Source organism: Maniola jurtina, chromosome 6, assembly GCF_905333055.1.
Source record: "Maniola jurtina chromosome 6, ilManJurt1.1, whole genome shotgun sequence".
Classification (NCBI taxonomy): domain Eukaryota; kingdom Metazoa; phylum Arthropoda; class Insecta; order Lepidoptera; family Nymphalidae; genus Maniola; species Maniola jurtina.
Genome location: NC_060034.1, coordinates 3681359 through 3695820, shown reverse-complemented (window position 1 = coordinate 3695820; position 14462 = coordinate 3681359). Strand labels below are relative to the sequence as shown.

The window sequence follows — 14462 nt, the reverse complement described above, 5'->3', positions numbered from 1 at the left end:
CGAAATTGTGTGGGTGTATGCTTGTTACTCTTTCACGCAAAAAACTACTCGGATTTGGCTGAAATTTAAAATTGAAATAGATTATGCCCTGGATTAACACATAGGCTACTTTTTATCCCGGATAATCAAAGAATTCCCACGGGGTTTCGAAAAACCTAAATACACGCGGTCGCACACATCGATATACGAGTACATCGATGGTGATTTGTTTTCAATCATTCGCAATTTTTAAAGCTATGCAAGAACATTCGTTATATTTCTTTGTTAGTGTTTTCATACTACTACTACATAACAAAATGTGAGTTTAAAGATTCTTTATGTATTACCCTGTGGATTAAGATTTATTTTTAATCCTGTAGAAATACGATAAAAAGTAGCCTATGTCTGTCTCCGAGTCGTAAGTTATCTTTATCGAATTTCATCACAATCGGCTGAACGGATGGGCCGTGAAAACGTAACAGACAGGCAGATCCACTCTTTCACATTTGTACTATTAGCATGATTATTTTCTTAATAAACTATTTTTAACATAAACTTCTAGGTAGTTCTATACGTCAAAGGCGCCGACAGCACAGTACTAGGCGCGTTGACCCCAATGCGGGCAGGATCAGCGGAAGCGGCCGCCTTCGAGAGGACCAAGTCTCTGTTGTCGGAATACTCGCGCGCGGGTTTACGCACGCTGGTGATGGCCAAGCGCACCATGTCGCCCGCGCTGTGGGAAGAGTGGCTGGCGGGACATACGCGTGCCTCTGAAATTGGCGAAGGTATGGCTATTGTTTATCATAGGGAGAATTATATTACACCTATTGAACATAACTAATTTTCCTCTTATCCCTTTTTGCAAGGGGTTGCATACCCCACCTGAGTCTGGTCGTTTCTAAAAATGATACCTACTTGTTCTTTTAAAAATGGGAAAGGTAGTAAATTGTAGAATCTTAAGAATTAAACCTTGTCCCCAGGTAGAGAAAAACGTATTCGCGATTCGTTAGCGAGGTTAGAAAGCGCGTTAACTCTCGTTGGAGCGACGGGCGTCGAGGACCGTCTACAAGAGGCCGTGCCCAGAACCGTGCGGGCTTTGCTAGACGCCGGCATCGTAGTGTGGGTTCTGACGGGGGACAAGCCTGAAACGGCGATCAACATTGCGTATTCCGCTGCGTTGTTCTCTCAGAGCGACCGGCTGCTGCATTTAATGTCTCGCGACAAAGTAAGTATAACCGGAAGACTACACCAAAGGTACAGTATGTGACAGGTCAAGATGCCCATTGGGATATGAAGCGGGGGGGGGGGGGGGGGGGACGGGACGCCCCGGGTTAGTGCGCGGGCTGTGCTGGTGTGCGGGGCGTTCTCACACCTATTGCCATCTAGACCTGTCGTGTACTAAATTATGTATTAATTGAACGATAATTGTCAACAAAAAAAACAAGCCCGAGACAGCCTCATCCCCAGACATCATCACATCGATTCTATTTGCGCTTTGTCTAATTTCTAGGATAGAATAAACAATTTCTTTGGACACAAATGTTTCACAATGTTATCCAAATTCCTTGACCATTATTTTTAATCTACAAAAAAAAGCAGCGAATGGAGTAGTTCACTCTGGTAGTAGTATCAGCCAATAATGACTACGTCCATTCAAAAATTTAAACTTACTTTTCTGTTCGTAGGAACATGCAGAGTCGACGATAAAAAGCTACTTAGAAAACGGCGTAGTCGAAGCCGGTGTAGGTCGAGCCTTGGTTGTGGACGGAAGAACCCTAACTTATATCCTGGACCGACGCTCTGGACTGGTGGCGCCCTTCCTGTCGCTGGCCAAACGATGTTCCGCTGTGTTGTGTTGCAGAGCCACGCCATTACAGAAGGCCTACATTGTCAAGGTACCACGTAGTAAGCAGATGTATCTCAATCCATGAATCTTAAGACATTAACGGCCAAAATGAGTAACCAACTCTATCTGTAATCTGTCGATAAGTTATATAGAAACGTAGTTATTTGTCAAAAATCGCATGGTATTTTTTACCAAATAACAATTTTGCTAAGTAACTTGATAGATTACAGATGGATTGATTAATTTTGGCTGTAGCTTTCACACTGGCATTGTAACTTATAGGTGTGGCTCCTAAATTATGATTTCTTTTAGTTCTTAAAAGCTTTACTTGAAACTTGACAATGGATAAGTTACACATGATGAATCAACCAATTTCTTTAATTTGTTTTAAATTGGCTACGTCTTTTTGTTAATTTTATAAAGCTTAAAAAACTTAATATCTGTTCAACTCTTAGGCAGTGAAGGAAGAACTAGGAGTAACTACGCTGGCGATTGGAGACGGTGCCAATGATGTTTCGATGATTCAAACAGCTGACGTCGGAGTCGGTAAGAATATCTTGAATTTTGTACCTCTGTTATCTCAATTTTTAGTAAAAGTCACTAATATACATGAGGAATTTAATAGGTTCAAAGTTGATCCCTGTCTAACACCCCAAATTCCTAATAACAGATTATGAATTTTGTATGATTTTCTCCAAGTCCCTTTTGCATTAGTCAAGCTGTTGAACTGGGGAGAAGGATGGAGTAGGGGGGCACATAGTATGGTTCGTTGGGAGTGCGAGAGGTTACGTTTGGGCTACAATGTCCTTAGTACTGACCACACTTTCACGACAGCCAAAACGCGAAAGCAAAGTGATAGTAGTACGTGTCAATAAAACAATGCGTTTATACAGCAAAATATAGAAGCAAATCTTCTAAAATACACCCAACATACTCGTACATTTCACTCCAGTACACCTCAGGAGATCCTGCCTGCTTCAATCCAACATTTTCGGCCATATTCACAATCATTACTATGAGGTCTCACAGTGCGCTCAAACGCATAGTGTAGGTTCCACCAATCATGTCATTGTAAATTGACGTGACACAGTAATCTGATTGGTGGAACCTACACTGTGCGTTCGAACGCACTATGAGACCTCATAGTAACATTTTGTGAATACGGGCGCTTATTACAATTAGCCACAGTTTAGTTCCATGACCTTGACCTTGGGTTGTTGTATTGTCAGGTCTGTCGGGGCAGGAGGGCAGGCAAGCCGTGATGGCCTCGGACTTCGCGCTGTCGCGGTTCAAGTTCATCGAGCGCCTGCTGCTGGTGCACGGCCACTGGTGCTACGACCGCCTCGCGAGGATGATCCTCTACTTCTTCCTCAAGAATGCCGTGAGTTGCTTATGTTCTTGACGTTTGCTAATTTCGCCACTATAGGCACTTTTGATTTGATTTGATTTTAATTCTTCATAGCGCTCTAGGCAGAGCGGTCACGGTCATATACGGTTCACCTTTAAAATAAGCCCTAAAATCGTACTTTTGACATGATATTTGACACAAAGTTGAAATATCGTATGAGAAGTCATTTTTTACGCATTATAACTAAATTTTATTATTAACATAGACTTTATAGTTTGAGAGCTGCACTCCACTCAATGTCACTTTTTTCGCAATATTCTCTATGTTACATTCTAAAATATTTAAAATTTTTGCTTATGTGCTAAAATACTGTTGTATTGTTCGCAGACATTCGTGTTCATAGTGTTCTGGTACCAGCTGTACTGCGGCTTCTCGTCCTCAGTCATGATCGACCAGATGCACCTCATGGCGTACAACCTCGCCTTCACCGCATTCCCTCCTATCGTCATAGGTAAGCTTGTGTTTACTCGCCGTCTCTTCGCCGTAAAGTCAATGTAAGTTTTGCGGTTGAGTACAGCTTTGAACAACTGGCCAACGTTGTTAGAAAGTCGAATATAGAAACACTATAAAGTTAGAGTAAAATAGACTAAATGCGATAGTTTTAAATACATTTTTTCAGTGCTACCGTTTTTTGTTTAGCTTTTTTTCCGCGTGGAGCGCTAGCGGTAGATGAATGGACGAATTCAAACCGTAAAATAATCATAGTAAGGTTTATTTTAATCTGATGAAACGTTTCTGAAAATCTAAGGCGCTCAGCATGAGATCTGTAGAGTCTTATAAATAACTTTATAGATTTCAGTCTGAGTGATATTTTTTACCATGTGGCAAAAGACTGGCGAAAGTGATTGTTGTGTAATTAAAGTAATTCTTATTTTATAATAGATATTTCAGTACTTGGCTTTTACAACCTAAAAAAAAAATTAAATGGTTATTCTTTGTTCATAGGAGCCTACGATCGCGTGGCGCCGGCAGGGCTGCTAACCGAGAGGCCCGGGCTGTACAGCGCTTCGAGGCGTGGTCTCGCGTACCGAGCGCATTCCTACTGGCTCGTACTGGCCGAATCGCTGTACATTAGTGTGGTGATATTCTTCACGTGCAAGTACGCCTACACGGATACTGACGTGGACATCTGGCTCTTCGGCCTCTGCAACATGACGTGCTGTCTCGTCGTCATGCTGGTCTACGTCGCCATTGAGACGCGCAGTTGGGTGAGTTAAAAAATGTTACTTTACGTTCTGTCTAGTCCGCAGTCACATGACGTGATGTGACTGCGGACATTTTTTTGGTCTATAACAACTTTTTGGTCTACACTCCCATTGATACGCGCCATTGGGTGAATTAAAAAAAGTTACATTACGTACTGTCTAGTGAATACGTTCACCAATGAGGGCGGTTACATTTATTTGTCTCGTCGTCATGCTGATCTACGTTGGCATTGAAACGCGCAGTTTGGTGAGTTAAAAAACGTTACTTTACGTTCTGGCTAGTCCGCAGCTAGGTGCGTTACATGACGTGATGTCACGCCACCTAGTTGCTCTAGGTTTCCATTGAGATGCGCAGTTGGGTGAGTTAAAAAAAGTTACATTACATACTGTCTAGTAATACGTTCACCAGTGAGTTCGTTTACATCGATTTGTCATCGTCGTTGGCCTCATCGTCATGCTGGTCTACGTCGCTGTTGAGACGCGCAGCAGTGTGAATTACCTTAAGAGCGTTGAAGCATGAGACTGATTAACAAGTTTAGGTATTTACTCGAGGTTCTTTGTTTGTTTCCGTGAACGGACGTACCGAGTGCAGTTTAGTTTATAACAAACCGTTTTGATACTAGACAATTTTCAAACGGATTATTTTTTTTGTTCAATATTTTTAGGTACTTACATATAAGTTTTTAGTTTGTAGATTTTTACTGTTATAAAGTAGAATTAAGTAATAATGCTTGAAAAAACCTAATAGAGTAGACCAGTACATAAAAAAATATAACTGGATAATATAGTGCAGATTTTGCTATATTTCTTTACATACTCGTGTAAGGGTAAGAGAGAAAGAAAACGCAGAGTGATTCAATGTACTGTATATTTACTTATTGCGTTTGTCATAAATACGTATGTTTAATTTTGACTTTTACATATCTACAAAATAAAATTATTTTTTATTTACTTATTATAGGTTTGTCAAAAATCAGTATGTTTTTTTGACAATTGCATATTTACAAAATAAAATTATGAGTATGATAAATTCACAAGAGGTAACACGTTTCCCGTATGTATACTTAGTTTGAACACTAAATAATATATATTGTGATAAACGTGATTTATTAGTGCCGGGGAGCAAATAGATACGTTCGTCAAGGCAAGTGCTTTTCAATTTCGACCACATGATGAATCTCTGATTAAAAAATGGTATTACAAATTATTCATTTTAATAAAGCAATGTATTTCAATTGAAATATTAGATTTAATAATATAAAAAAACCGGCCAAGTGCGAGTCAGACTCGCGCACTGAGGGTTCCGTACTTGGGTATTTTTTCCGATATTTTGCACGATAAATCAAAAAGTATTATGCATGAAAATAAACAAAAATCTGTTTTAGAATATACAAGTAATGCCCTTTCATATGATACCCCACTTGGTATAGTTATTTTACTTTGAAAATTGAAACACATTGATTTTTTTTTTGCGGTTTTTGGATTTTTCCTTTACTAATTATTGTGCTATAAGACCTATCTACCAAACCTACCTGCCAAATTTCATGAATCCAGGTCAACGGGAAGTACCCTATAGGTTTTCTTGACAGAAACGACAAACGGACAGATGGACAGACAGACAGACAACAGAGTGATCCTATAAGTGTCCCGTTGTTCCTTTGTACGGAACCCTATTAATTAAAATCGAATGTCTCTTATAGGCATTGATCTGTATTTACGAGGATCTACTATTTCGGGCAAAAGACATTTATTATAAAAATTTATGAGCTTTTGCTCCATACATTCTTTCCAAAATTGGTCGTCTTTGATGATCTTTTCAACTTTCAAATTGTATTCCTTTCCTGTCCATACAGCAAGAAGACATATATTTTTTTTTGTTATATGGAGCTGGCCCTGTATTTGATAATACCAATCATGGCGTCTATTTATGTTACCATTGAACCAAAATTTAATTTTTTTTTCTATTATTGCATCCTCTGGATCCATTCCGAACGCAGATACTGGGCATTTGATTTCTACAATGCCATCTTGGAAAATCCCATCAGGGGAAGCTCCCAGGAAAAACATTTCTTCATCTATAAATAGCCCGCATTTCTCTATTACAATGTGTTCTTGTTTTTCAAGCTGCCGAATTGCTATCGCCTCGTTACTCTTACCGTGTCGAATACTGGGCACATTGTCTAGTGAGTAACTGTACAAGTGAGCTTTTACTAGAGGCGCTGAACTGATATTTTCGCGTCTTTTGCATATTTTACTAAACGATGATGCTGTCAACAAACATCTTCTCAATTCAAGCCAAAGAGCGCTTTCTGCTTGAAGCACTGTATCACTCTCTATTTCTTCTTTATTGTTTACCTAAAATACAAATTACCATCATATTATTGAAGTTGAACAGAAATATCTATAAAAATTAGACTTGTATATTTAACATAGCTTTACCTGTTCCTGCAGATTTCTTAGAAAAATATCTTTAGCCATTTCATACTCTTCAACAGACATATCTGGCTTCTGACACTCCTCCCCGTAATGCGCTTTGTCATCAAACAGTCTTCTTTTAGGTAGACGGCGTTGTCTCTTTCTTTCTTGTTTTCTTTTTAAACGGGCCATTTCAAGACGTTTTAAAGAACATCCTGCAAGAAAACACAAAGTTTAAAAAGTATAATGAGGTTTCAAATGCAAAACTTCAAAATCAGTTAGCTTTAGCAGCTCACCTGGACTTTTTTTAAATCTGGCTTTATAAATAGTATATTGTGGCCTTCCAGAATTGAAAGACACAACCGCAGCATGACATCTTGTTGTATAGGAATTCTTTAGTGAGTAATTGATACGCTTGCCGCCTACGTGTTTAGCTACAATGCTGTTAAATTGCTCTGCTCTGTTGTTATTGAGGTTATAGAGTAAACTCTTAGAGTGCAAAGCAATTTGAGTTGTATGTGTCATTATTTTCTTAAACAAAACTTTTATTTTTGGGATCAAGCTTATTTCTGATTTTCTTTCATCATTGCAATAATATTGATCACAGGCGCTGTGATCACCGAAGATGTGCTTCGGACCGTTTAATATATCTTTTTTTAAGTTTATTATTTGCTCATGTTGTGGCAAATTTTGCGCCCTTCGGTATCTAGCTGCAGATCTAATTGCTGTACGAAGTCTCGTAATTCGATCAGCTGTCAAAATTCTTCTTTCATTTATTGGAATTGACGTATCTTTTGTGATTGCCAAAATTTTGCTACTATAATTTCGAAGAAGGTGGTTACTGCATTCTATTTTTTGAACTTGAACATTTGGATATGGTCGGCTCTCCAAAATTTTTTTATAAGTGCTAGCATCACCGTCGGCGATCAATGTGCCATAAATTAAGTTGTGTGTTGCTACAGACGACTTAAATCCCTGTACGATTGCATTTTGTTCCATGCTGGTTGAAGACCCACTGTGATTTTTAGTACAGTTATGCGATGCAGGTGACTTATTTTGTAATATAGCTCGGACGCAAATGCTGCAATATTTATTTTTGACATCTATGTATAACACTTTGCCAGTTTTTTGCCCAATGATTACAGCAACACCCGATGATGCTGAATAATTCGATTTATATGATCTTTTTGACCAACAGCAATCTGCAATCACTGTTATGACAGGGATTCCATCTTTCGTATTGCCACATGAAATAGCTTCAATAGCTTCCTCTTTAGCGGCTTCCTGCATACTGAGTTCTGATGCTGTCTGCCACAACTTTCCTAAATCATCATGACAATTTTCGTACTTCCTTTGTGTCAATATTGGTAAATCGACTGAAGCTAGAATTTCATTTAGATTAGTTCGCCCCAATCCTGTAGTTATTGCACCCATTACAATGCCATGATTAACGTCCATAGTATTGGCAATATTGTCAGCGGAAGATAATTTAAATTCAGCATTACACATGTTGCATCTCATGACAAAAATTGAATGTAAACTGGATTGGTGCTCCTTTATTATATGCATATTTTCAATAGTACAGCCAAAGGCTAAATTATGATTATTAATGGTCTTAATCTGGTCAAAAAAGTATTGAAAATCTACTATTCGTCGGCCTTCAATTTTATCATTTTGAAACTCAGCTTCTTCAATTTCAACTGTTAGCATCTCCGCAGTGTCGCTACTATTACTCTCTTGAGTTCGAGTACACATAATGTCAATTTCACTATTTTGAGTAACCCTTCTCTCAGTCTCCTGATTTTGGGTGTTGCTACTTTCACTTTCTTTATATTTCCTGAAATATTGTCATACAAGTTATCTATGAAAATCAATGTAAGTATATCACAACTATTCACAACTAATCCATTTTGTTGTACCTACCTTTTCATTTCCCTTGCCTTTGCTAATTGTTCACTGCGTGAATACTTGCTTCTTTTCAGTTTAAAAGGTGGTGCTTTGTTACCCATTACTGTAAAAAAATATTTTTGATAAAAAATTGTTTTTTTTTTTGTTTTCGCACCCAACCTAACGTAAAAACAAAACCGAGTGCAATAAAAGAGGTGATAAGCACCTGCAACGCTAGAGCAGTATTTATCTAGCAATAGTCATCAACAGTCAATAGCGAGAAAAAGTAAAATCCTGTTCAAAAATATAAATTATCAAATAAACGCAATTCCGCAAACGATGACCACGTGCAAAAGGTAGTTATTATCTAATCTCTTGCAGGTGTTGTGCCAGTTTAATCCGCTTACCACAATAACAATAGAAAATTACTACACGGCTAATAATAGAGTATCAACCATTTTATAAAACAATGCAAAAAATTACTTTGTGCTATTGCGTGAATGAATTGTGCCTAACGCTAATACTTAGAAAACATTGTCTCTAAAAACTTTTGCATCACAAGACCTTCATGAAATTGATAATAATACAGTATTTATAACAGGTATGATGACTACTGGTCTGGTCACCATAGTCACCAATGCGCAGGTATCGACCAGACAGACAGGCTAACATTTACAGGCATTTTTTATATAAGACGCGCGATATCATCTGCGTAGATTCTGGTTTATAAGAATCCCGTGGGATCATTGGCTTTCTGGAATAAAACCAGCCAAGTGCGAGTCAGACTCGCGCACCAAGGGTTCCATACTCGGGTTTTTTTCCGATATTTTGCACGATAAATCAAAAACTACTATGCAATAAAAATCATAAATACATAAATAAAAATCTGTTTTAGAATGTACAAGTAAAGTCCTTTCATATGATACCCCATTTGGTATAGTTATGTTACTTTGAAAATTGAAAATATTAATTATTTATAAACACACTTTAACTTTTTTTGTGATTTGATAATATAAGACCTATTTACCTGCCAAATTTCATGATTCTAGGTCAACGGAATATGGAATGAACGGAATAATAATATAGGTTTTCTTGACAGACACGACATACGGACAGACAAACAAACAAACAAATAGACAGACAGACAAGAAAGTGATCCTAAAAGGATTTCGTTTTTCCTTTTGAGGTATGGAACTCTAAAAAGTATGTCCATCTCCAGGATTCAAACTATCTCTGTATCAATTAGATGATGCCCGAGACTACATTCACATAAATTTAAGTTTTTTTAAGAATCTTGTAAAAGTTCTTTGATTTTTTGATGCAAAAATAGCCTATGTCTATCCTTGGGATGCAAGCTATCCCTGTACTAAACGTCCAAATCGGTAAAAAGAATAAGCCGTGAAAAGCTAGCAGACGGAGAGACACACTTTCACATTTATAATAGTATGGTTCATTTGAATCAAAAAAACCGGCCAAGTGCGAGTCAGACTCGCGCACCGAGGGTGGAACCGGGTCTGACATTTTGTACGATAATCTTAAAAAGTATTATGCATAAAAATAAATAAAAATCTGTTTTAGAATGAACAGGTAAAGCCCTTTCATATGATACCCCACTTGGTATAAATAGTTATCTTACTTTGAAAATTAAAACACATTTTATTTTATTTTAAATGATGTAACCACAAATTTGGGGTTTTCAGATTTATTCCTGTACTTGTACTATAAGACCTACCTACCTGCCAAATTTCATGATTCTAAGTCAACTAGAAGTACTCTTTAGGTTTTCTTGACAGACACGATAGACAGAAAGACAACAAAGTGATCCTATAAGGGTTCCGTTTTACCTTTTAAGATACGGAACCCTAAAAAATTTATTATATAATACAAACTAAAAATTTCAATGTACTTGCCTATTTAATAATATAAACACGATATCCAATCGCAAGCAGTATCAGTCAATAATTCAAGCTGGAGGTCGTTGATCCGAAGGCAAACAGAATCTAAATCACAATGCAAATCAAACTAATAAAATGCTAAGTCGTCGTAAAGAAACCAAGATACACAACCGAATACAAGATACTGTACTAATGCCATGAAAGACAATGAACGAGTGATTAAAATTTTATTTAGTGGCTTGGTCAAACAGCAAGGGGGGGAGGAGATAAGGTAGCTAGCCTGTAATCACTGTAAAACTATAAGCCTTTATGCAATGGTTTCTGTTTTTATTATTTGAAGCAAATTAATTTATAACTGCCTATTACACACGACTATGTGTATATCGATAATATCGGTAATATTATATATTAAATATAATTTATGTTAAATAAAAAATTGAAATATATTAAATTACTAGCCGATGCCCGCGACTTCGTACGCGTAGATGTAGGTTTTTAAAATCCCGTAGTATTTCTTTAACTTTCCTTTTTAATTGATTCTAAAAGTAGCCTATGTGCTAATCAGGGTATAATCTATCTCTATTCCAAAATTCAGCTCAATCCGTTCAGTAGTTTTTGCGTGAAGGAGTAACAAAAATACACACACACATACACACAAACTTTCCCCTTTATAATATTAATGTGATGACTATAAATAAAATAAAACATCAGCTTTAATTGATCTGAAAATAATTGAGGTCAATTCCTTGAGAGATCCAAGAAACCTCAAAAACAATTTTTGACAAAAAAATGCATGTTGTGAGTTATCAATATTTTTATGCAAACCCACCATGTTGATTTTGATATCATTTCCATTTCAACGATTTTAATTTTTTAGTAGTAACCGAACGATAGTTTTGTATACGATGGGCCCTAGTTCATTTTCCATATAATATTAAGTAGGTATTACATGTATTCCAATTATAATCCTCAACTATACTATGTTTATATAAATACACACAATTAAAAATTATACAAAAAGTTTTAATCTTTAAGAAAAAATAGCGAGTATTAAAAATACCTAGTATTGAGAAGTGATAGTCGCACTACATTTTCAGGTAAATTCGAAATAATCCAATAAGAATTTCTACGGAAACAAGCGTTACGTCCGTTCTCTGAGAGGCCTCGGCCGATACTAATTTCCTAGTTCAGTTTCCTACTGCTTGTTGCCCGGTTTTGTAGTGTGTTTCAAGATTATTTTTTGGAAACAAATATTAATAAAATTTAGATTTTTTTTTTCTTTATATATTGAAAATATGTTCTACTTTAATGAGTACTTAATTTTATTTGTAAATGAAGAAAAATAACCCACTTAAATGACAGTTTTATGTGTCTGTAGTTTTATGAAATTATGACTTTTTTGCTTGGATTTTTATAATTTAACAAATGTCAAACGAAAGATTTGGTTCTGTCATCTTATTAGTTCAGGACCTCTTCTTTAATAAATATATCTCTTTGTGAGAATCGATCAAGTAACTTTTGATGTAGTGAACGTCAAAGATGACACGAAATCCAAAATTCAGTAATAGTCTTTTGGTATTTTAGGCAATAAAAGATAAACTATGAATAAATTGCAAAATGTTGTCTGTCAATTTGATAAAACAGGAAGTATTCTATAAAGTAGTATATGCATGTTTTACGTAAATGCAGTATTTAATAAAATATAGGGGGGCAAAATGGCTTAAAAACAGCTTATGCCGGTTCAACACTCTTAAATACTGTCTAGTGAACTTTTTCCGCAGATAAGTGGATTGTAACTTGTAACACGCGTGTCATGTATGACGTGTTGTCTAAGTGGCCACAGAGACGCGCAGCTGGGTGAAAGATTTACGAAGTACGAGCTGTCTCGTGAATAGGTTCGCAACCACCTAATCTTAGGCTGAAATCTATAAAGCGCACTTTGACTTTGCTCTGACTTAAGATTGAGTTAGAACGAGACAGATTTATGTGAGAGATATAGCTCTGTCTCGTTTTAACTCTATCTTAAGTCTAAGCAAAGGCAGAGCGCGCTCTACATATAGATCTCACCCTTAGAGTCGCTTCGTGAGATTTGTAAAAAATATTGTATTGCAATTCTCGTGTAATAATTATTATGTTATGATTTATGGCATAATATTATGTAATATTGGATTTGATTTTTAAAAATGTAATTATGTGCCTTTCATGCAGCTGTTTTTTAAGAAACTTGTAAGTTAGTGTGTGTGTGTGAAATACGACGTTATATATTGCACCTGTTGACATATTAGAGGTGTAAGGCCGGAGATTAAAGACAAAACACGAGTTACCATGCACTTCACTAAAACACTGTGGTCAATAGAATGAAAGGGGTAGTGCAACTATTATGCGAGCAACAGGTAGTGCAGTTTGGTTGAAGGCATTCTTAGGCTGAGATCTTAGAGCGCACTTTGACTTTGAGTTAAAACGAGACAGGTGTTTGACATTCGTCGTTTTAACTCTAAAGTCTGAACGAAGTCTAAGTACGTTCCACTTTATGGCCAAGTGTCCACTGGCAATGAAACTTACAGAAGTTAGTTCTAGCAAGTCACTTGCAGGCCCTTTGCAGTGTGTGAACACTTGCAACAAGTTAATTTTAGCTAAATAGCAAGTTAAACTTGCAGAAATTAGCTTTGCAATAAAAGCTACTTTTATTACTAGTTGACACTTAGCATATTACAGCTTTTTGATAAATCATATAACATGACAAATGAGGTGTGTAGTGTAGGTAATACCAAATAGTTAATGCCATAGATTATTTCGTAATTTTCAAACGGTCTCTTGAGTTCACAGACATTTTTACACTCGTAAAATTTCCCCGATCGACGTTTTGCAGGGTTGTTACATTGGAGTTATAAACAAATTCTGTAAAGCCTCGTATCTCCCACGGGTATTACACTACGAGGCTCCTTATTTTTTGGTTCGGCACATCGGTCCTAACCTCAGCTTGCTGGGATGTTATGAACATTATCTAACACCTTGTAGATCTCAGCCTTAGTCGTGTCGATATGACGTCACCTAGTGTGTGCACTTTGTCTTTCGTCGAGTGTTATCGTTAATAATGAAAAAAACTTATGGTTATCTGGTTATGGTTTTTCAGACGGTGATCCACCTGCTAGCGCTGACAGGGTCTTTGGGCGCGTTCTTCGTGCTGACGCTGCTGTACCAGACGATATGCGTGTCGTGCTTCCGCCTGCCCTCCACGCACTACGTCATGCACCACGCGTTCGTGGATCCCATCTACTGGCTCGTGCTCATCCTCACCACTGTCACCTCGTTGGCGCCCAGGTAATCATTGATTTGTCATACTTTTGGTCGATAAGAAAATCTGCATCAATGATTATTACAATCGCAATTTTTTTAATTTGAGTTAATATGCGCAAGCGTCCAAAACACCGCATAGCATCCATTTCCATAGCTGTCGAGATTGTCTTTCTGATGTGACGACGAGAGTGTCTTTGTAATGAATGGCTGTATAATGATGACAGATGAGTGGTTTTTCGTAAACATTTAACTGAAGTTTCACACTTGGCAAACATTACTTGTCCCAATCCAGGTTGGCATACCATGCAGCACGTAACTCCGTGCGTCCGGGCGCGCTCGGCCGCGCGGTGCTGGCGCGGAGGCGTCGCGCGAGGCCCTACGCCGCGCACTACCACACGCCCTCTGCCTCTGCGCACGTCTACAGGTACACACGTACACACACGCGCACGCACATAAATAATTTAACACATTCTTATTCACAATGAAAACTTCCGACATAATATTATGTTACCGTTCCTTAGCTGTTAAGG

General features: G+C 37.4%; 1 protein-coding gene across 2 annotated transcripts in view; it reads left to right on the top strand.

Moving 5' to 3' along the window:
• The window catches only part of LOC123866178 (phospholipid-transporting ATPase VD), a 78493-nt gene that overhangs the window by 57091 nt on the left and 6940 nt on the right, over positions 1 to 14462 (top strand). For both annotated transcript variants that reach the window (XM_045907574.1, XM_045907573.1), the window contains exons 7-15: positions 542 to 764; positions 960 to 1204; positions 1665 to 1874; positions 2281 to 2371; positions 3055 to 3206; positions 3561 to 3684; positions 4179 to 4441; positions 13769 to 13956; positions 14225 to 14356. In XM_045907574.1, the coding sequence (XP_045763530.1) occupies positions 542 to 764; positions 960 to 1204; positions 1665 to 1874; positions 2281 to 2371; positions 3055 to 3206; positions 3561 to 3684; positions 4179 to 4441; positions 13769 to 13956; positions 14225 to 14356 (1628 nt within the window). The remainder of the gene's footprint in view (positions 1 to 541; positions 765 to 959; positions 1205 to 1664; positions 1875 to 2280; positions 2372 to 3054; positions 3207 to 3560; positions 3685 to 4178; positions 4442 to 13768; positions 13957 to 14224; positions 14357 to 14462) is intronic.